The sequence below is a fragment of the Ursus arctos genome, unplaced genomic scaffold (assembly GCF_023065955.2).
Source record: "Ursus arctos isolate Adak ecotype North America unplaced genomic scaffold, UrsArc2.0 scaffold_26, whole genome shotgun sequence".
Classification (NCBI taxonomy): Eukaryota; Metazoa; Chordata; class Mammalia; order Carnivora; family Ursidae; genus Ursus; species Ursus arctos.
The window spans coordinates 24,846,083-24,867,945 of NW_026622941.1; the positions used below are offsets into that span (position 1 = coordinate 24,846,083).

The 21,863-nt window shown below is 38.2% G+C and overlaps 2 protein-coding genes across 6 annotated transcripts in view; one reads left to right on the forward strand and one right to left on the reverse strand.

Annotated features, from left to right (window-relative positions):
- FGFR1OP2 (FGFR1 oncogene partner 2) overlaps window positions 1–7,723 on the forward strand; it is a 31,824-nt gene extending 24,101 nt beyond the window's left edge. Inside the window, exons 5-8 of one of the 3 annotated variants that reach the window (XM_057318766.1) lie at window positions 757–870; window positions 3,565–3,678; window positions 5,122–5,266; window positions 7,286–7,723. In XM_057318766.1, the coding sequence (XP_057174749.1) occupies window positions 757–870; window positions 3,565–3,678; window positions 5,122–5,259 (366 nt within the window). In that variant the 3' untranslated portion in view covers window positions 5,260–5,266; window positions 7,286–7,723. Of the gene's footprint in view, window positions 1–756; window positions 871–3,564; window positions 3,679–5,121; window positions 7,161–7,285 lie in introns of those variants that run through there. The other 2 variants (XM_057318767.1, XM_026502226.4) reach the window with 2 other exon arrangements.
- Window positions 7,724–13,775: 6,052 nt separating this feature from the next.
- The window catches only part of TM7SF3 (transmembrane 7 superfamily member 3), a 35,391-nt gene continuing 27,303 nt past the window's right edge, over window positions 13,776–21,863 (reverse strand). For 2 of the 3 annotated variants that reach the window (XM_026502223.4, XM_057318768.1), the window contains 5 exons: window positions 21,352–21,432; window positions 20,577–20,729; window positions 17,613–17,710; window positions 16,883–17,045; window positions 13,776–15,410 (listed from right to left, as the gene is read on the reverse strand). In XM_026502223.4, the coding sequence (XP_026358008.1) occupies window positions 15,148–15,410; window positions 16,883–17,045; window positions 17,613–17,710; window positions 20,577–20,729; window positions 21,352–21,432 (758 nt within the window). In that variant the 3' untranslated portion in view covers window positions 13,776–15,147. The remainder of the gene's footprint in view (window positions 15,411–16,882; window positions 17,046–17,612; window positions 17,711–20,576; window positions 20,730–21,351; window positions 21,433–21,863) is intronic. The other variant, XR_006409937.3, reaches the window with a different exon arrangement.

The window sequence follows — 21,863 nt, forward strand, 5'->3', positions numbered from 1 at the left end:
GATTTTGATTTTTCCCAAAAAGGAGACACTTCAACTCAGTTAAACAAACATTTATTAACACTTGCACTGGCTTAGTTTATTAATAATAAGATGAAGAAATAATAAGTTCCATTACTCTGCCATAAGAGCTTATAGTATAAAGGGAAATAGGAACATAATATATAGGGTAAAATGTAATGAATCCTTAAAATAGAGAGATGATTTAATACGGGAATACTAGTGGAAGCAAGATGAGTTCTCATGAGGAGAATCTGGGCAAGTATCAGGAAAGAAAGACAAGGTCATCTAAATCTAGCCTTGAATTAATTATGGGGGGGGAGGGTCAATAAGCAGAAGTGGGTGAGCAGAGAAACTAGTATGCTAAAGGTGCAGAAATATGAGATTCCAGGACGTGTTTAGTATTGACACTCTGATGAGCCTGAACACAAAAAAATCTAATAATACATTTAAGGGTAACAAGCAGTTACACATAACAGCATTTTGGCATAAGAGATCATTTTGAGACCACTGTAGTACAGAATTTCACCCTCACTTAGAAGGTTTTGAGCACAGATTGAAAAATCAATAGAAAGTTTGAGAAGAACTCATTTTTGTCCAAGTACTCATTTTTACATTATTTTTGACCACATGCCTTTTTGGAAATCTTAAAAAAACAAACATTTCAAACAGTTGGCTAACACGCATGAACTAACACTCATTCAGTTTTTAAATTACGGATAATATCCGTATTAACATTATAATGACTCTGTACTACAGATTGACTTGGTACATCGTAACAGCTCCGAAGGATTCTTCCTTGATGCATCTCGACACATCTTTGAAGCATCTCAACATGGACTGGAGAGGAGGCACTTGGAAGCAAATCAGAATGTACACTAAATAAGACAGTCAACTTTTGGGGTGTGGATGGAAGGGGGGGAGGTCCATTTAAAACATTTTTTGACATTGAATTTTCCTGCCAGTTTAAATCAGCAAATAAATGAAATTGCTTTTAAAAAATATACTATGCTTTTGATAGCCATGCAGAAATAATTCAGTGTAGAAACTTTAAATCTGTCATTAATTCTCTGTGTATTGTATCACACACAGCCTGTTAGATAATTGCAGGCTTTAAAGGTTGTTGAAGCCAGATTTTCATTTTGTTGCTGCAGAATTTTATGAACAGCTATCCTCTTTGTGGACATCAAAGTGTTCTCTTAGAAGCGATTTTAATCTGATTTCATAAAAACTTTGTTTGAACTATTAAAGGAACAGTTTTTGGTTTTGTTTTTGTTTTTTAAAGATTTTATGTATCTGTCAGAGAGCAGGGGAGACAGCACAAGCAGGGGGAACAGCAGGCAGAGGGAGAAACAGGCTCCCCACTGAGCAAGGAGCGCAATGCGGGACTCTATCCCAGGACCCTGGGATCCTGACCTGAGCCAAAGGCAGATGCTTCACCAACTGAACCATCCAGGCATCTCTAAAGGAACAATTTTAATTCAGATTTTTGATAGTTTGTAGTTCTTCAGTTTGAGTTCTCTATAACTTAAAATACCTTTGTTTAGGTTTTATACTATATGTATATGTTAGTAATATATGCTATATTTTCTTTTTTTTGTTATTATTATTGCAGCAGGTCTTTATCGAGCAAATTTGAAATAACCCTAAACAAAATTTACAAATGAAAGGCACTTAAAGAAAGTTCAAGGATTATATTACTGACAGTTCAAGGATTATGTTACTGACACTTCTTGCCTTTCAAACAGTTTTGAAAGCACAGCTCTTGGCCTCTTGTGTTCATTAAAAGACCTAGGATACTTCCCTAAAGATTTTATTGTAATAAATGAACCATCCATGAACTGGGCCATAAAAATACTATTCTGTGTTGAAGTCTTGGGATATTTTTTTCTTATGATTTAATTAGAACAGACTCTGTCCTGAAAAAGTTAGTGGAATCTCGTTTTCTTCTGTTTTAAAGGCAAAGAATTATTTGCTTCTTGTACAGCCTTTTACCCTAAGAGGACACTAAATGATAAACTGAAGAAAATGTTGGTATTCAGAATTTTTACTCATCATCCTCAGTCTGTTGCTGCAGTTGTCTGTACTTGTTTTTAGACATTTGCTCCCTTTCCAGGGGGAGGAATTTTAATTATTTTTAAAGAACTATTTCAGAATATGACAGATGTTTGTCTTGATGTTATTCTTGCTACCATAATCTAATCCAGGACTGTCCAATAGCACTTCCTGAAATGATGGAAATGTTCTTTATCTGTGCTGTTCAACATAGAAGCCACCAGCCCCACGTGGCTACTGAGCGCTTGAAGTGTCACTAGTGCAACTCAGGGACTGAATTCACTTTTTAAGAAGTGTTTAATTTTATTTAGTTGACATTTATATAGCATCATATTGGATGGTGTAGATTAGTCCTTCTGTTTTGCCTTCTTTCTGCATACTGGCATTGTATAGGTGTCCCCATTAAAATAATATAGGGACCTGCATTTTTGTTGGTTAGAACGTACTAAATGTGTGGTTTGCTAAAGATACTATTTGTTCTACATATTTCTTCCACAGTTTACTAGTTTTGAAGGTTTTGGAGGTCCTCTGATTTTTACAAATCAGATAAATGCAATTACTTAAGAGACAAGTTTATTGGGGGAGTTTTTAGCTTTTGAGTTTTGACCTTAATAAAATCACCCTCAACTGCCAGTGAACAATGGTCTTAGAAGCTGTTTGTTGAAAAAATGATTATTCTCAAGTTTCTGTTGGTTTTTATACCTCCTATCTGTCTCTTTCACTTGACTCTAAGCTCCTTGAAATCAGGGAACATGTCTTGATAGGTTTCATATTCCCGTTTGCCTGGCATGGTGCCTGACATATCATAGGTGTGCAAAAAAGGATAATAGCATGAGATTGGAAGAAATGTATGCTACCTGCTGCACCAAATAAATATGGCTATTTTATACGTAAGTGATATTTTGAACAGTTTGCAAAGAAGGCCATTTAATATTTTAATACTCAAAAGCAGGCTTCTGTTCATTTTATTCAATATTTATTATCCATTATGTATCAGACACAGGCAAATATAAAGATACAGTTCCTGCTCTCAAGGAAGATTATAATCTGGAAAAGTTTCTAGGTTGGTTTGAGATCAATTTTTAGGCATGGATAATACAGAAAAGATTTGTAAATCATGAAGATGTTAGGGGTAAAAAGATCAAATGTGTCAATAATTTTTGTCTTCCCCATTACTTTGATTAGTATATGTAGGTATAAAAAAGGAAAAAGTGTTGATCATTTGTGGTGAGAAGAATGTGAAATATGAGTAATCTTCTTGCTAGTGGGTTTAGTTATACTGTGCTGCTTATCCTTACTTGTAATCCTAACAGAAATCTGACTTCAAAAGCACATTCATGGTCAGTCAACTTTCTTGTAAATATGTTTGACGTAGTAGTTTCATGTTAAATGGCAATGTGAGAATATTACATTCATGTTAAGTGGCAATGCAAATTTTTTTAAAAGGAGATAATCCAAAAATAAAAATAAAGTATTTCACTGATTTGCAACTCTCATCTCTTTTTTTTTCAGGAATTACAAGCACATGTTGATCAGATAACGGAAATGGCAGCAGTAATGAGGAAAGCCATTGAAATTGACGAGCAACAGGGTTGCAAGGAACAGGAGCGAATATTTCAACTTGAAGTAAGTTTTAAATTGCAAATGTGCGTGAAAACTGCCCATACAAAAAGATTTATGCCAGAAAATACATCCTACTGAAAAATATATGTATACACTTCTCTGAAAAACTGGCAATGTTCTCTTTCTTAACCTGGATACTGGTTATACAGGTATATAATGCAAGACCATTTCCATAGTAATAGAAGAGTCCAGGATCATTAGTAACTTACAGCAATATTTGAGAAAATTAATGTTTTGATCCTACGTTGCTTCCTGTTATTGGGTGAATATGCTTTTTAATTTAGTAATTTAAAAAATTTCTCCATTCTGTTGGAGATCATGATGATGCAGGAAAAACTTTTTTAATCTACAGATTTCTTGGGCACTCGTATTTTTCTAGGGGGTGTAAAAGCTTTTCCGTCCTTTATTTTGTGGTAGCAAAAGCATAAGTCATTGTTGAATAATTCAAATCAGTAGAATAGACTTTTATACTTTAAAAGCTCCATTTTGAAATCATGGTGGCGATATTATTGGTTATAGAGGGCCAGAAGTGATTTCTGTCTCTGAGCGTTCTTTACAACAGGGGTAAGTAAACTTTTTTCAGTAGAGGACCAGAGAGAAAATATTTTAGTCTTTGCAAACCGGACATTCTCTGTTGCAACTACACAACTCTGCCGTTGTAACACAAAGCAGCCAATTACACAAAAAAGATTGAGCTTACCTATAGTCCTGTAACGTGTAATTTACAAACAACAGACCTCAAGCCAGGTTGTATGTAGTTTGCTGATCCCTGCTTTGTACCAATGAAACTTAGAAAGTAAGACTAAAGACAAAGTGGTTGAGAATTACAAAAGTTATTTTTAAATGTCTAATTTCTTATAGTAACTAATTTAGAAAAAAAAAAAGTTGTTTATCAGTGCTAGATCTAGTCACTTCCCTTCTTGAAAAATACCACGATTCACTCAGCCAGCCCTGTTGCTTTCAAATTCCAGTGAAGACAACAAACCAAACCAGATGGCTTGTCCTGCATTCCATGCTCTTGTGGAAAGGAGTACAAGTACTAAAGTACTAAGACATTCTAGTCCCAGGGTACTATTCTCAGGCTTTGCTGAGTTTATAGAAACATAAATCTAGATGTTATCTTTTTCATCTGTACTGTGAGTGTAAAATAAGGCCGTTTCGGAGGTTCCATCGACAGTCACAGCTGCATAAATAAGAAGGCTTTGCACTGGTGCAAAACACTGAGCACAGTTCCCATCTCTTTAAAAAAAAGTATTCTCTGGATTCAAGTTGTCAACTTCAACTGCATATATGATTTAGTATATGTCTGCTAATGATAGAACTTTGTTGTTGTTGTTGTTGTTTTTGAATGCTAGAACCTTCTGACACACCTTCGTTTGGCTTAAGATATGTTTGTATTCTTGGGGCTATCTTGCTGACTACATCTTTGTTTTTGCCCTCTTTTAGCAAGAAAACAAAGGCTTGAGAGAGATCCTTCAAATAACTCGAGAATCATTTCTGAACCTTAGGAAGGATGATATGTCTGAAAGTTCATCTTTGTCAGCATTAGTGACCAATAGTGACCTGAGTCTGAGGAAGAGCTGAAGAGCCTGTAAGTCTGTGAGCTTCTTACAAGGCTCCAAATGGTCACTGGGACTGGCCTACTAAAGTGAATGAATTAACAGAATAATCTGTCTCAAGCTACCCTTTGCTTTATTTTTTTCTATAGTATGTACAGTGCACTGGCAATGACATTCTTGAGATAGCAACAAAAAAAATGCATAGTTAATGGTCATAGACTTTATTCCAAAATAAATTTAAAATAGAAACTTTGTTAATTGATGAACAAACTAAAGATTTTCTGAGTGACTGCTGAACTGTCAAGAGCTTTCAGCAGTGCAGTTGGCATTCTGGATGATACCTGGATAAGCATGAATATCCCCAGTAAATGTTTGGGGATTCATAAAATTATCCAAATTTTAAAATACACATTTTGCCACAGTTTTGTGAATGGAAGATTGTCATACTAAATTTTATTTCTCCTCACTGTATCGTGTCAGAGTTAACAACAGCTTTATGTACAATGAGACTTCAGCTTTAATGATTGCCTGTCTACTTTCCCATAAATATAAATTTTGTCAAAGAAAATTCAGTTAGCAAGGCTGTAAGGATGTTTTATATGCACCATAAACAAAAGAGGTAATTTAATTTTAGCTAATTTACCATAATTAAAATAGTCAGCGAACAATTGTCCATAAGTTGTTTAAGTATATGAAATAATCATTTCAGGAATGAAAGAGAAAGAATATTACTTTCTAAGAAAGAAGATCTTATAAGAGACATATTAGTAGGTTAAACTACTCCTTTGGAAGATTAAGTTTTGGTTCTAAATCAATAATGAAGATGAGATTTTTCTCTTCTCTGGTTGATCTTTAAGGATATTATGTAGCTCTTTTAGCTAACAGAGGTGAAACGTTTGATATAGCAAGCTAGGTATGGTCATTTCAAAGTAAATTGAGAATTGCTCTGCCTCATTGAACCCTTTTTAAAAAGTATTCTTAAGAGATACAGGAAGTAAGTTAAAATTTCAAAAAAAAATTGTTTTCTGGATCTATTCTTAAGCTCTATCTCACCCTCATAACCTGTAAGATTTTTCTTATAACCTCTCAGTCAAAAGGGGAATGGGGGGGGGGGAATCTATGGATTTATAAGTATTTGTTTTATTTTTTACAAAATAATATCCAGTATGTAAATTTTTAAAAGCCACTAGAAATAGAAATGTACTTTAACATCAATTGAAATCTAAATTTTTCTTATTTTGTGATTATAGAATAAAAGGATAAAAGAAAAATGTCACATATGATAAATATACTGATTTATATTAAAATTAGCACAGTAGCAAATTCCGCTTTTGGGTATGTAATTTGTTAAAGAAATATTCACATGGTAATTTTTGTGTATAATTTCATATATTGGTAAAATTCAAAACTGCTTTTCACTTTGGAATTTTTCTATCTTAAGTTTGGGGTAAGTGGGGTCGATGGGGCTGACTGCAAAGGGCTACTGGCCCAAACACTGAATAGATTTCTTTCCTCAGAGGCCTTAATTGATATTTTATAAATGACAGTTTTTATTTTTAAACTTTTCTATTGGTTTTGGGGGAAGTATCTGTTAATTCATTCATATAGTTTTAATCCCAAGTCAGAATTAAAGAAAATAAGCTACACAGTTGAGATTAAGTCTGAGGCAATTCATTGAGGCAGCTCTATTTCAAAATGTTACTTGTTACTTGATAATTATTTTTATAAACCAAGTTAATTTATTCTTGGTCTTACTTGGATATAATTTTAAGATCTTGGTGTTTAAAGACATTTACTTTGTTATATAGCAACCGTTTTCCATCCATACTTTTTTTTTTTTTTTAAAGCAAAACCTTAAATTTATGTCAGAGAGTGTGTACTGCATGGGAGCCTATTTTATCAATAAAGATGAATGGCTGAAATTGATATGGTCTCCAAGTTAATTTGAGAACAACGCCTATATTTATTCTTACATATAGTTTATCTTTATGGCATTTTCTCTCTTACCATAGAACTAGTACTTAGCAACAACTTCTATCTGTATTTCTTAGGAATTGGCCAGCAACTTATTCCTGATCCTGCAAGCCTTTTTATTATATGTGGTGGGTTTGAGAGTGTCCCCGCAAAGGTATGTCCAGGTTCTAACCTCCTGCACCTATGAATGTGACCATATTTTAAGTTTTTGCAGATTTAAGGATCTTGGGATATGATTACCCTAAGTCCAGGATGGGCCCTATCTATCTCCAGTGACTGGTATCCTTAGAAGAGAGAAGGATATTTGAAACAGAGGCATGAGGAGAAAGCCATGTGAAGACAGAGGCAGAGAGTTATGCAAGCCTCAGGGCCCTGTGGTACCACCAGAAGTCAGGAGAAGGGTATGGAATGCATTGTCCCTCAGAGCCTGCAGAAGGGGCCAACCCTGCTTGATTTCAGACTTCTGGTCTTGATTTTTCAGAACTGTGAGAGAATAAATTTCTGCTAAGCCACCCAGCCTGTGGTGATTTGTTATGACAGCCCTGGAAAACGAGTATCTATCATCTATCCACTATACTTTTTATTTTATATCGGAAATACAATTCTAAAAAACCAATTACATACAACCTCACAGATAAAGTGTTATTGTTATCTGCTCAAATTGATATTCTTTAATATAAAGGTGACTTCCAAAATTTTTTATTTCTAAACTGTCTCAATGATTGGAAGATCATAGATCCATAACTCAATTTTTGGTGATCTCTACCGGTATTTTCTTATGGTCAGAGTAAAATAGGAGTGCATTTTTCAGTGAAACATCAATGAAGTATAACTTCTAATTGGAATTTGAAGGGGCTCTCTTTTTACCTCAGTGGCTGCTTTTGTTCTTTCTTCTGACTTAAAATTAGAGAGCCCCAGGGCTCAGTCCTTATTTCTATTCTGTATTCCTACTGACTTCCTTGGTGATCTCATCCAGTCGCATGACTTTAAATACCACCTGTAATGCTGATGACTCCCAAATTTACAGCTCTCATTAAACCTCTCATTGACTCCAGACTCCTTCAACTCTATCAAAGAGAGATCTCAGACTCAACATGCTCAAAGCAGTCTTACTCTCCAGCCATCTCAGCTGATGACAACTCCATCTTTTCAGCCGCTAAGGCCAAAAACCTTGGTGGCATCTTTGACTCTACTTCCTATCACACACCCAAATCATCAGCAAATCCTATTGACCCCCTCTTCTAAATAGATCAGAATCCTACCATTTCTCACCGTCTCCACTGCTTCCCCAGGTTAAAGCCACATTATGATAGGTGCTACAGTGAACAAATTAGATTCAACCTAAATATCATACAACAGGGAAATAGTTTATGTCCAGATCATTAATTTACTCTCAGTATCTACCCAGTACAGTTTATTATATACTACAGCTTAAAGATTTTAGCAACAGGAACAAAAATATGTACCTAAATTTACATAACAAAAACCTTAATACTAAATTGCACATATAATTACAACTATGTAAAAATCAAATGCATAGGGGGAAATGTCCAGAAGCAAATAACATCAGTATACTTCCAACTAAGTCTGTTGTTTTACATACACTAGCCAGTTACAAAAATCTTTGGTTTGCAGGCAACAGAAACTATCTTTGTATAGATGTCATAATTTATTCAACTATTTCTCCTACTGATATTCAGACTGTAATTTTTGCTAACATAAAACAATGCTTCCTTTAACATCTATGTACATATTTTATGTACTGTACCTATTTTTGGTGTATAAATTCTCAAAAGTTTGTTATGTTCCTTTTTGTTACAATTCATCTTTTACATAAAGGAAAAAGTAAATGTACATAGTTAAAAATCCAGCATACAGAAAATATTACAGTTCAAGGCCAGTATCTTCCTACAACCTATGTATTCCCGGAGGTAATTACAAGTTTCTTGTGAATCAGAAAAACTTAATCTATAAATGCTTTTAAACATGTGCGCGCACACACACACACACACACACACAAAATTGGAATCTCAAATACACCTTGGTTCATCAATTTTTTTTTCAGTTAATGATATCCCTTGCAAGTTTTTTTTTTCCATGTGAGGACAAAAGGAGTAAACCTACATAAAAGGAAAAGCATAAACGCACAGCTTTGGAATAACTAAAGCCTTCAGAAAATTCACTGTATTGAAATCAGTATCAGTAGGTAGAACTGGACCCAGAGTAAAAACATCCTAATCTTGAAGCAAAGGATATATACTTCTTGGGTATCAGACATTGCTAGGAAAGCTACATTTGGGCTTTCTATAAAACGAAGAAGAAAGCTGGTTAGAATCGGTGTTACAAGAGCTTGTCCCTGTCAAGTGGATAACCTCAAGCCTCAGCACATTGCTTCTGTGTGTATACACAGTTCAAGATGAATAGGGCTAGCCCTTGGCTACTTTAAAATGCCAAGGATTTATCAGCTTCATCCCAAATTTCAGCACCACTCAGTGGTCAAGTACTCAGTGCTATCAAATCACAGGTTGATGCAAGATGAGATCAAGTGAATGAATTTCTCAAATGTTAACTTCTGGAATATGTTCATTTTAAGACCTATCTCTAACTGAAATTTAAATAAAAACTCTATATAAGGATTTTTATTCCTGGTCATGCAGACTCTAGACCTATAGAATATAAGAGGTTTAAGAACATCATTCAGGAGAAAATTAAGTAGAGAATCACTGGTACAGGAATTCAGGAGGGAGAGCTGGTTTGGAAGAAGAGTAGCTCTACTTGTAAAATGGAAGACTGTCCTGTGTTGAAAAACTTTCAGGCATTTTTTAAAAGATTTTAATTATTTGAGAGAAAGAGAGCATGGACAAAGGGAGAAACAGACTCCCCGCTGAGCAGGGAGCCCGACGTGGGGCTCCATCCCAGGACCCTGGGATCATGACCTGAGCCGAAGGCAGACACTTCACCAACTGAGCCACTTAGGCACCCCAAAACTTTCAGGCATTAATAAGCAAGATGAGTTGGGTTTTGTTTTTGTTTTTGGGTTTTTGTTTTTTTTTTTTTTTTTCAGAGAAAAGCCTTTAATTCTGTCCATGAGAGTAGTCCTCTAGAACCCTAGGCCCAGCCCTCGAAATACATATATTTCAGTTTTAAGCAATTTGATAGATGGTCTCCTCCAAATGAGGCAGCTAGTTTATTTTAAAAAGGTGTTGGGGAGCCTGCGTGGCTCAGCTGGTTAAGTGTCTGACTCTTGGTTTCAGCTCAAGTCATGATCTCAGGGTCATGAAACTGAGTCCCGCGCCAGGCTCAGCACTCAGCGTGGAGTCTGCTTGGGATTCTTTCCTTCTCCCTCTGCCCTTCCCCCTGCTTATGCACTCATCGCCCAAAATAAATTTTAAAAAACCAAAAACATTGAGGTCCAGTTCAATTGCTGAAAACACTGGAGAATTGGAGAGCAAAGGCACACTTAATGTGTTTCAACTATTTCTTCCACCTGCATCATTCTCTGCTCTTCCACCCCCTTCCTTAAAGCTCCCAGACACAGGCATCCATGCCCTGCCCAGTGCACCCACCACAAGTTCAGGCAGGCCAGAGAACATGCAAACCAGTCCGGACAACAGAGATACCATTAGCAGGAGGAGCCATGCACCTCAGGTGAATAAGCCTTCTAGCTCCTAAGAACGTCAAAGTAAAAAGGTTATTGTGGCCATCCTTTTACCTCCTTCCAAGGGAAGGAATTCACCCTGGGGGCAACAGTCAGATATGTTATACTTGCATAGAGTATACTTGTTTACTTGTGTAGAATATACTTGTATATTATACTTGTATACTCTGGAACAGAAGGAAAGAATTTGAGGACCACAGCTTGTGGATCACTCAAGTGTTCTGACCCACCTGCCAGGGCACAATTGGTAAATTCTAGGAGCTTGGGAGGAAATGAAAAAGAAAGGTAAATAAAAAGACAAGGTATGCTCTGAGTAGTTTTACAGTACAGATTAAATTTAATGAGGAAGACAGACAATAAAACAGAACAACCATATGATCTATTAATCCCACTTCTGGGTATATAGCCAAAGGAAATGAAAAGCGAGACCTTGAAAAAAATGGCTAATTCCCATGTTTACTGCAGTATTACTCACAATAGCCAAGACAGGGAAACATCCTAAGTGTCCATCAATGGATGAATGGATAAAGATGTGGCATTCATTATATATATATAGTGAATATATATATATAATGAATATATATATAATGAATATATATATATAATGAATATATATATAATGAATATATTATATATATACATAAATTATATTTGAATATTATTCAGCCGTGAGAAAGAAAGAAATCCTGCCATTTCCAACAACATGGATAGACCTTGAGGGCATTATGCCAAGTGAGAGAAGTCAAGAGAAAGACAAACACTGGATGATATCACGTCTATGTTGGAATCTAAAAAACCCAAATTCCTAGTAACAGAAAGTGGAATGGTGATTACCAGCAGCTGGAGGTGGGAGAATTGGGGAAATGTTATCTAAGGAAGGAATGAACTCACAATTAGTAGATAAAATCTGGAGCTCAAATGCACTAGGAATTATGGTCAACAATACTATGTTATAAACTTCAAGGTTGCCAAGAGACTAGATCCTGTTTTCACAAAAAGCATGATAATTATGTGACACGACAGAGGCATTAGCTCACTCTATGGTAATCATACTGTAATATATAAATATCAAATCAACATACTGTACACCTTAAACTTACATAGTGTTGCAGGTCAATATATCTCAATTTTTATTTATTTTTAAAGATTTTATTTATTTGACAGAGAGAGAGACAGCCAGCGAGAGAGGGAACACAAGCAGGGGGAGTGGGAGAGGAAGAAGCAGGGTCCCAGCAGAGCAGGGAGCCCGATGCGGGGCTCGATCCCAGGACCCTGGAATCATGACCTGAGCCGAAGGCAGATGCTTAACAACTGAGCCACCCAGACGCCCCAACATCTCAATTTTTAAAAAACAACAACATCCTTTCTGGATCAAAACGTGAAAAGCTGAGAATCGGTTCACTAACCCCATCAAGCACTGAAGTGAAGGGCTGCAAGGACTGGCAGGGCACACGGGGGAGACTCCACTGGGGGCTCTCCACAGAGAAGGGCAGGCCTCAAAGCTTCTCCGTAGGCTTTCAACCCCACTACATGGAACGCACTCAGCCTCCTTGTGGTTCGGTTACTCCTACTCATCTTCCAAGTCTCAGCTTAAGTGTCATTTCAGGGAATTCTTCCCTGGCATCCCGGCTTCCATGCCCTCGTCCATTTTAAATTTCATCGCGTACAGCACCTCCTCTAACTACCCTGTATCCGTCCCGTCGCACTCTAAACCCTGAAGCGGGGGCCTTGCCAGTATAGGTTACCATCTTCTTCCTAGTACCCAAGGCACAGCCTGGCACTTAGGAACTCAACACAGATTTATGTAATGAGTAAAGGTGAGATCCAAGTATGGGGGGGGGGTTGTATGTGGGGGGGTTTTGTTGTTGTTTGCCTCTTCTGCTGATATAGCCTGATCCAGACCTGCCAACCTCCCCAGTGTAATGGTTATGTGGTAGTCCCTGGGTAAGTCCAAGTTTCCGCTAGCTTGAGCCCGTCTCTACCTCCCTTGCATAGAGTGGTCCTTGCAAACGCACTGGTCACATTGCCCAGAAGTCTTTCAATCAACAATCAGGGTAAAATGATTCCTAAAGTATGTTAGTTTCTAGCTAGGGCTGCCATAAAATACCGCACACGGGATGGCTTAAACAACAGAAATTTATTTTCTCACCATTCTGGAGGCTGGAAGTCCCAGATCGAGATGGGTTTCCACTGACGCCTCTCTGCCTGCAGAAGGCTGCCGTCTCACTGTGTTGTCACCAATTCACCAGCAGAAGAAAATTGAAAATAATGATTTACATTTCCATTATGATACAGCGTAAAGCACACTTGGATGCGAAGTCAGGTATCCCAAATTTTGATCTGGGCACCATTATTGATAATAGTGACTTCATATAATTGACTCTGTCATCAAGAATTTCCTCAGTTATAAAGTAAGGGGTCAGATCACATGATCTCTAAGGTCTACCTGGTCTAACAGTCTAGCAATTTCCTCGGTAGAATCAATTTTTCATCCCAACCTTCTACAGAACTCTACTGGTCCATAGCACTAGTTAGCTGCTGTGGTTTGGCAACCTGGTAGCTAACCCGTAACAGGTTAATCAGAACTAAAACACTTGAGGTAATACTACTACTTTTTACTTGTCTTCGGTTGGACAAACCTGAAGTGCTAAGGACACCGACACAAAGTAAGCCACCGAAGCCCTCAGCTCTCCTTCTAACAAGGGATATAAATTCGAACACACTGCCTCAGATTTCCTTCGTTTCCTATTATTTCATTTAGGCTTAAACTGAATTTTGAAAATAAAGATTTACTTCTCCAGATGAAGTAATGCTATACCTATGAAACTTCTATCTTGTCTTATTGCTGCGGTACACACAGTTGGTAACAAATTTTTATAAAAATTTAGTAATAATGAGACGTTTCAGCATTTTTTTCAAAATAGGTGGTATTTATTATTAAAAAATTATACAAACTGGCTTTTTATTACACAAATTATGAAAAATTTTAAACAATTTGTCTCAAGCCTCCAAAAAAGTGTGCTCTGTGTTTACAGTCTTCAGTGGCAATACCTTTTGATGGTATAGAAAATAACTCACAAACATTCCATAGAACTTTGTTAGAATGCACGAAGATATGGCAGATGCCAGAATCCCTAAAGTGATTAAAAAAAAATTTCAAGTATTACTGAACTTATATAAACAGGATTACAGAATGGTAAACACCTGTGTAATTTTGCAAAGCAAAAATGATTAGTTTTGTATGTCTGCACTTTGTTTCGGCCTTTTCAAAACACTTTTAAGTGCAAAAACTGAAAACTTTCCAGTTACCTGAAACTTCAAAAATCTACTGTACTTTGAAAAAACTCTTAAAAGCAGCATCGTTTAAATAGTGGTTAACTCACAATGTGTATGCCACCAACCACAACTACCCTCGCTGTGACTCAGGCCTATGTCAGAATCACCAGCTTACAATCCACAACAGAACCAGAGGCAGCATCTCTGACACTTAAGAGAAAAGGCCATGAGGAATCGGTGTGCAGCCCAGGGCATCCAGGTGCTTGCTTGTGGGCAAACAGGGTCAACACTGAAGGGACTTTGCTTACAGAATCCAAGGTCCTAATTCAAAGCAGCTCCTTTAAACACCTAATTCCTTTTTGACTCCCTCCTCATCACTAAAACACAGATGGTACGAAGTCTTTATACGAAAGAGAAAATTTTTGAAACCTGTGTTTTACATCAATGCTAATAAAAACCGATTTAGCAGAAAGAACTACAAAATGCAAATTTGAAAAGGTTTCCTTACTAATGAGACTATAGATTGGGGTAGGAGCCAACTGGTTTCCTGAGAAACAATTCTAATGCTTTAAACTGGAAATCAGATGTCAATGCTACTTTAAAAGGCCCTTAAAGAAAAAAAAACGAGGCCATTATATCCAGATCAAAGTTTTATTATCCATATAAGCTGACCTATTTTCAAATAACTGACATAATTTAGTATTCAAATTAGCATTTGGAGCAATAAAAGGCAAAAACAAAGTGCCTACTGAACTATATACACTTTATGACTGACACAGTAAATGTGCAATTTTACCATAATTAAAAATAAACAAAAGAAAGGTACCTTTTGATAATATATCAGTAAGGACACCACAATATTGTGCAAAGCACAGATAGATACAAAAGCCTGTTTTCTTCTCAGACGTGCACCGGAGATGGCCGAAGCAGGCTGGGCACACACACCAAAGCTGGGCCAACGCTCGAGTTGTACTTCGAGATCACACCGACCCAGCCCCTCGGCATCTACAGAAGCAGGGGTGTTCTCTCTCCAGCCGTCTGCTCCTTCCGGAAGAGTTCTTTGATCTGAGTTAGTCGGCCATAGAGCCTCTCTCTCAATGGAGGGATGTGGTAGCTAGGGTCCAGAACGTTTGTTACTCTGCGCTCCCTCTCTCGCTTCCATAACTTGTACGGGTGGGGAGGAAAAAACGGTCGCCCTCTTTCTCTTCGAATCTGTAATGTAATTCCACTTACGGCAAGCATCCCCCATACTGCCAGGATGATAAAGTCTAAAAAACAGCAGAAAAGCAGTTTGAACTCTTGTATTTTAAACCCTAAACAGCTCTAACACTTAACCTTTCATAGTTTAATAAATCTGTGTCATTCTCTCTCAGCAATATTAGACTTTCTGGTGAGTTTGGCCAAACGTCTACCTCTTCACTTACAACCAAGGAATGAATAAGGAAGCTACAGTCTTCAGTTTTAAAACAGGAATTTTCTAGTATAGGCATTTGAAAGTCCAGAAAGGCTGTAAGGAATCCGTTGTTTGCATCCTTGGAATTCCAGTATTCTACGACCAGTGCCCACAGGTGTGGTGGTTGTGTTTTTCTGGGGCTCGGGTGGGGAGAAAGCAGTCCTCTAGCTACACCTCACAAACATATATCACAGAAACTAGATGCCACCCTGCTCTCTTTTTTCCCATTCCACTCAATATGGGGCCCCACGCCCTCACACAGAGTGGATACAGAAATGCCTGGAGAGATTCAACAAACTGTAACTGAGCTTCCAGTAAAAGGCTTGACAAAATAATGTTTTGCATGTAAAACCTGCAAGATACGTGGATTTCAAGGTCTCCACCACCAACCTCTTACCACTGAGGGCAGGCTCAGGATGGTAGAGGGAAAGACTTGTCCTTAAATATTCACAGCAATCATGACTGCTTATATATCTTCAATTCCAAGACATGCCTTTCTAGCTTCCATATTTTAACACTTCTGAAACCAATACATCCTACATTCGTTGTGAACATTTAGTCATTTTTTTTCTTCAAAAAGTTAATAGAGAACCTTCAATGGGTAGAATCTTACAATAGCAGAAACAATAACACCTACTGATTGAAAATCACTTTTTCACTTTGAAGTAGCAAATTACATGTTTCTTTAACAGAGGGAAACAAGGGAATAACTTTAACAATCAGGCTGTCATTCTCATCCCTCATCCCACCCCAACCAAACAGCTTTTTCCCAGGATTTTTCTCACCACTGGGAATTGACCAGGTAACGTAAGTAATCCTGGTTGAGAAATTTCTTTTATTTTTATTTTTATTTTTTTTAAGATTTTGTTTATTTGACAGGGAGAGAGGGAACACAAGCAGGGGGAGTGGAAGAGGAGGAAGCAGGCTTCCCACTGATCAGGGAGCCCGATGAGGGGCTCAATCCCAGGACCCCAGGATCATGACCTGAGCCAAAGGCAGATGCTTAACGACTGAGCCACCCAGGCACCCCCCGGTTGAGAAATTTCTTAACAAAGTTCATTTAGAAGATTTTTAGAAGTGTGAACTTCAACCACCTTACAAATTTAAATTCTTTGTTCCTATGATAAATGCTCATTAACAGAAGGCTCTAATAGCATTTGTATCGTGTGACTTTCCTCCTCCTGTCCAGTTAACCTTCTTTCAATCTAGTTACCGAGTGCTCTTATTAGCACAAGTGGGCCACTATTCTTACTTGGCTGTCACTCTGGTTCTTGGATTTAGTCTTACCGTTAGTTTGAAAAGGCACATTTGTGAAAGCTCTGTGGAAATTCACGTTGAGTGCTCTCTTGAGTACATTCAAAGTGATGTGAGAAAGGCTTGTGTACGAGTAACTGTCAAAGGCCAAGACCACCGAGTAGGAGCCAATGAATCCACAAGTCAGTATGTTCAGCTGTGGAAGAATACAAGCGTTTAGGCATCGCCACTGGTAGAACAAGGAATAGTTTCTAACCCTGCTCACTCACAGGGAATCACTTCTCCCTCAGGGCACATGAAACAGGGTCAAGTCTCAGAGCTGAATAAAGTAAACTGAAAACCACCTTTGACACCCATAGTGAGTTCTTCAAACACAGTTTACCTTAATCATAGGAAATGTCTTCCCTGTGAAAGAACCTCAATAATAAAGTCTAATTAGACGAAGAACGCTTCCTCTGGAGAGACCGTTGAAACTAATGATCTACCGGCTTGTGCGTTTACAGTGAGCCCAACCTCTCTGCTCCCACCGTTCAAAGCACTGACAGCGGCGACCTGCCCCACTTGATGAAAAAAACACTGTGCGCTAATTGTAATCAGAACTTCTCTTGCTTTCACAGTAACAAGGCTATTTAAAATTAATCATCTCCTACAGCGTCTCGTGTAGCTCTCCCAGGTAAATGAAACATGCAAAATGATGCAGTAAGGGAACAACTGAAGGTCCGGGACAACAGGATGAATAAATCTCACTTGATGAAACACTTACTATTCTTAGGCAGCCCATGAAAACTACTGGAATGATAACAGCTATACAAGAGAAGGTCACCCAGAACACACCATCGTCTTGAAAAATCTTCAGGTTTCCTGAAAAAGCAAAAAGAAAGCAGGAGTTAACAACAGGTTTACCAAGTTCAATTTCATTCTCTCAACATCTAAACACAGACATGCACTGAAGGTTTATTATAACCACCAGGGAAGAGGTTGGCAATTAGAAATGAATTCTGACTTTTTTCATTTAACTGCCAATACAATCCCCTTTGAAGGCTGTGTCTTAGAAGGTTGAGGGGTGGGAGGAAAATCAAGCAGGTAAATGCTCTGCATTTATTCCCAGGAAAACTTAGAAGAGGCTGGACTAGTCCAAGCTCTTCCATTCACTAGCTGTGATACTGGGCCTCAGTTTCCCAAACCATAAAATGAGAAGACTGAACTATTTCGTGTCCAAGCTCCAAATCATCCTTCCTTGCTCTATGTTTCTATCACACTATGATTTTGTACTGCAAAGTAAAAAGTGCAAGTAAATGGCATTCAGAGCTAACTATATGAACTCCTACCCAAGAGGAGCAGCAAAATCCACTTACTAGATTTTTACCATCAATGCATTTCCTGCCCAGCCACTGCATCCTGGAAGATGCGATTCTTCAAGCATCCGGAAAGAAAGGAGCTAACCGCTTACCTGCGCTTCTACTAAACCCTTCTCCAAAATGCGGCACGCCTGCGGTGACCCAGGAAGACTCTAGTAGAACTCCTATTTATAAATTAAATTTAAATAGCAAGAACATAAGCCTGACAACTATACTGATACTGGCACCATCATTCAGTTCAACTGGAGGTAGCCCTGTATCTTGAGACCCATAAATCCCAGAAGAGGGGGAGTTCTGTAGTAAGATGTGACCTTGGGACTCCACATTCTCAGAAAGTGAATTACAACATGTTGCAGTGAGATGAATTTATGGATCATATTCTGTAGGTTAGCTGTATTAACTTTCACAAAATACACATGTAGCTTTAAAAAAAAAAAAAAGTCAAGGAATCCAGGGATTAAAAATAGTAGTTGTGGGGCGCCTGGGTGGCACAGCGGTTAAGCGTCTGCCTTCAGCTCAGGGCGTGATCCCGGCGATCTGGGATCGAGCCCCACATCAGGCTCCTCCGCTATGAGCCTGCTTCTTCCTCTCCCACTCCCCCTGCTTGTGTTCCCTCTCTCGCTGGCTGTCTCTCTCTCTGTCAAATAAATAAATAAAATCTTAAAAAAAAAAAAATGGTAGTTGTGATGCAGGCACGTGAAGACTGACCCTTTCAGAGTATAAGCTCTTTGCCAGCAACATCATAAAGTGAAAACAGTAGTAATTTAATTAGATCAGAGACGTTAGCCAATATTTTTCAAATTTTAATGCTTAAAAAATATGATTTTGCACCCACTGGAGACACTCACCCTAACTGTCCTTCATCAATGAGACAGTTCACAAAAAAACACATTAACTATTAAAAGGTCCAACCAATCATCCCTCCATTCTCCAAGCATTAACAAAGAAAGGGAAGGGAGCTCATTAAGTAATTGATTTAGCACTTTTGGAGTAGGGCCCTGAATCTGCATTTTCAACAAACATCCCTGTGAACCTGTCCTTGAGCCAAATCTAAACATTGCTACTTTGCCTCAGACTGTGTAGATAAAAAGCTACCTGCAAGAGGCCTGTGGGAATGAACCTGACCATAGATTTGGCTAAAATCAGAATTAAGGGCCTTGGAGTGGTCAGTTACAATGTCAATTCTTTCTGGTCTTGGAAAAAAAAGAAAAGTTTCAGCGAGCCAACCGCACTCTGTAAATTACATCCTGTGTTCTCAAGAGAGGACAGCCTCCAGAGACAGCTCTTCTTATATCTAACATTTCCATTAACTTTAATCTGATGTGGATATACATAACAGAAGAACTAAACATTATCACAAGAAGGAAATAGCCTAAAAGTGTACCTTAGAATATAAATACTTTTCTTTTTTTTGCATTTTTGGCAACAATCCCGAAATGTAAGTTATTATTACAACTGCCAAGTGAAGGGGGGCAGAAGTTGCCACTCCAAAACGTGCCACTTTGGCATGTGGATTATTCTGAGTTGAAGGCAATCAAGATCCAGCAGAGTCAGAAAAACTTGAATCGCTTCGATAACTGCCTAAAAGAATTTACATAGGGAACCGGACCCAGAAAGAGCAACTACCAGTGGTAACAACATTATCTGAAATACTTAACTGCCTGGTAGGGCAAACTGCCTGATTACCAAACGTCTGCTCTTCTTTTCTTGCAAAATGCCCTCCCCACCTCTGAAACTCCCAGCGACTACCCCATTCCTTAGCTCAGGATGACAAAGAAGCCTCAAGGGCCTGACTGCCTTTTGGTCTATTTTTAAGGGGTTCCTGTACATACAAAGTTAAATTTGTTCTTCTCTTATTAATCTATCTTATGTCAATTTAATGATTAGACCAGCCAAAGAACCTTGGAAGGATAAAAGGGAAAATTTTCCTCCCCTACAAAAGAAAGTTAACTTACAAGTTAACCACATTCTAAAAATTGATAGAAACTGAATTACTTAAAAAAAAAAAAAATCCCCTGAACTATCCCCTGTGCCACGGCCCTAGATGACAAGTAGGTACGTCGGAACGCCTGGGGTCTGGCAGATGGTGGGAGTGAAGGCTGGGGTATAAGACAACCAGGAACGAAGCACCAGGCTGCAACTCCGCTGCTGGCAGAGCAGTGCCAAGTTTATCTGTGGGATATACTGGGCTTCTGCTTAAGATTCACTTTGTACTGGCCTTCTCTAAAGTGCCACATCATCCATAGAGATTTCCAGAACTCTACAGGCAAGGCCCCAAGCCCCTGATGGGGCAGTGTTTGTACCTAGAGAACCCACACAAGGTTTTGCAAACAGTAAACTGAACACAGAAAACATTACACACGTCCTACCCAGCAGAGTGAAGAACATCACTGAGGAGATGAGGAAGCCCAGCACTGATCCGACACACAGCATGCAGAACAGGAGGATTCCAAATCGCCACCAAGCAGCTACCAAGAGAACCCCCCCAACGCTTCCAGCGACGGCTGTCAGAATCAGACGAACTGCACAGAAGGAGAAGATGAACTGTTTGATCAGAGGCAGCTTTTCCTACCACATGCATTAGACACACAGTACCATTACCAGACGCAACCTTAGCCTTTCAGCACGTCAGGCACTAAGGCGGTGCCATGAAACCAGCGTGGGGAGGCCTCTGAGGAGGGGCTGCTCTGAGCCGCAGAAACCAGCAGGTGAGCTAAACCTCCCAGGCAAGTGGTAGGTGTGGCTTGGCACAACCCACAAAACCGGACTAAGGAAGAAGGGGCGACACGCATTCTGTCAAATATGACAAGGAAGGATGGGTTGTGTTTAAGGTAAAGAAAATCTTAATATTTTGATTGTTGTAAATCTCGTATCTTCAATATACCACATAGCTGGAACACGGGTTTATAATCAACATAGCCCTTCACTTTCCTAAGTACCAACGAATTCACCATGCAAACTAAAAATCCAGAAGAGAAGATCTAAATGAGTTGCCTAGAAAAGATGTTTCGAGTATAGGTGGCCCGTTATTTACACACATAACAGCATATCTATCACACACAGTACTGGTCAAACTATAGAAAGAAAGGGGGAGTATGAACACAACCCCTTTCTTCCCAATCAAACTGTATTATTTTCACTTACCATCATATGTAATAAGTGTCAGTCTTGTAATCGGTATGTAGAAGAAGAAACCCATGAAGATAAAGCCTATGAAAAATAATTCTAGCAGCAAACCATCAGAAAAAGAAAAAAAAAAATACAAGTATGGTTAGGTATTCTTTTCACAGCGCAATTTAAATTTCTAACCTACAGATACATGCTTAAACTTCCAGAATTTACACACATTAGGACATTCAGGGAAAGAAATAAATTTCTGTCTTTCAGGAAAAATTTAGAAGTCACTGGGAGTAAATATTATTAAGTGAATATAATATTAAAGTATTAACTATTAGATACACTGCACAGAGGTCAATTTCAATTGGTAAGTTGTTAACTGTTAATTTCATAGCTCATTTTAACATCCTCATACTTCCCACTGAAAACAAGAATAGTATACTTTTGTCACTGTGTCTGATCTGAAACAACACACTACATTTCAATTTGTTACATGAGCAAAAATAAAAGGTAAGGAAAAACAACAAAATATTCCAAAG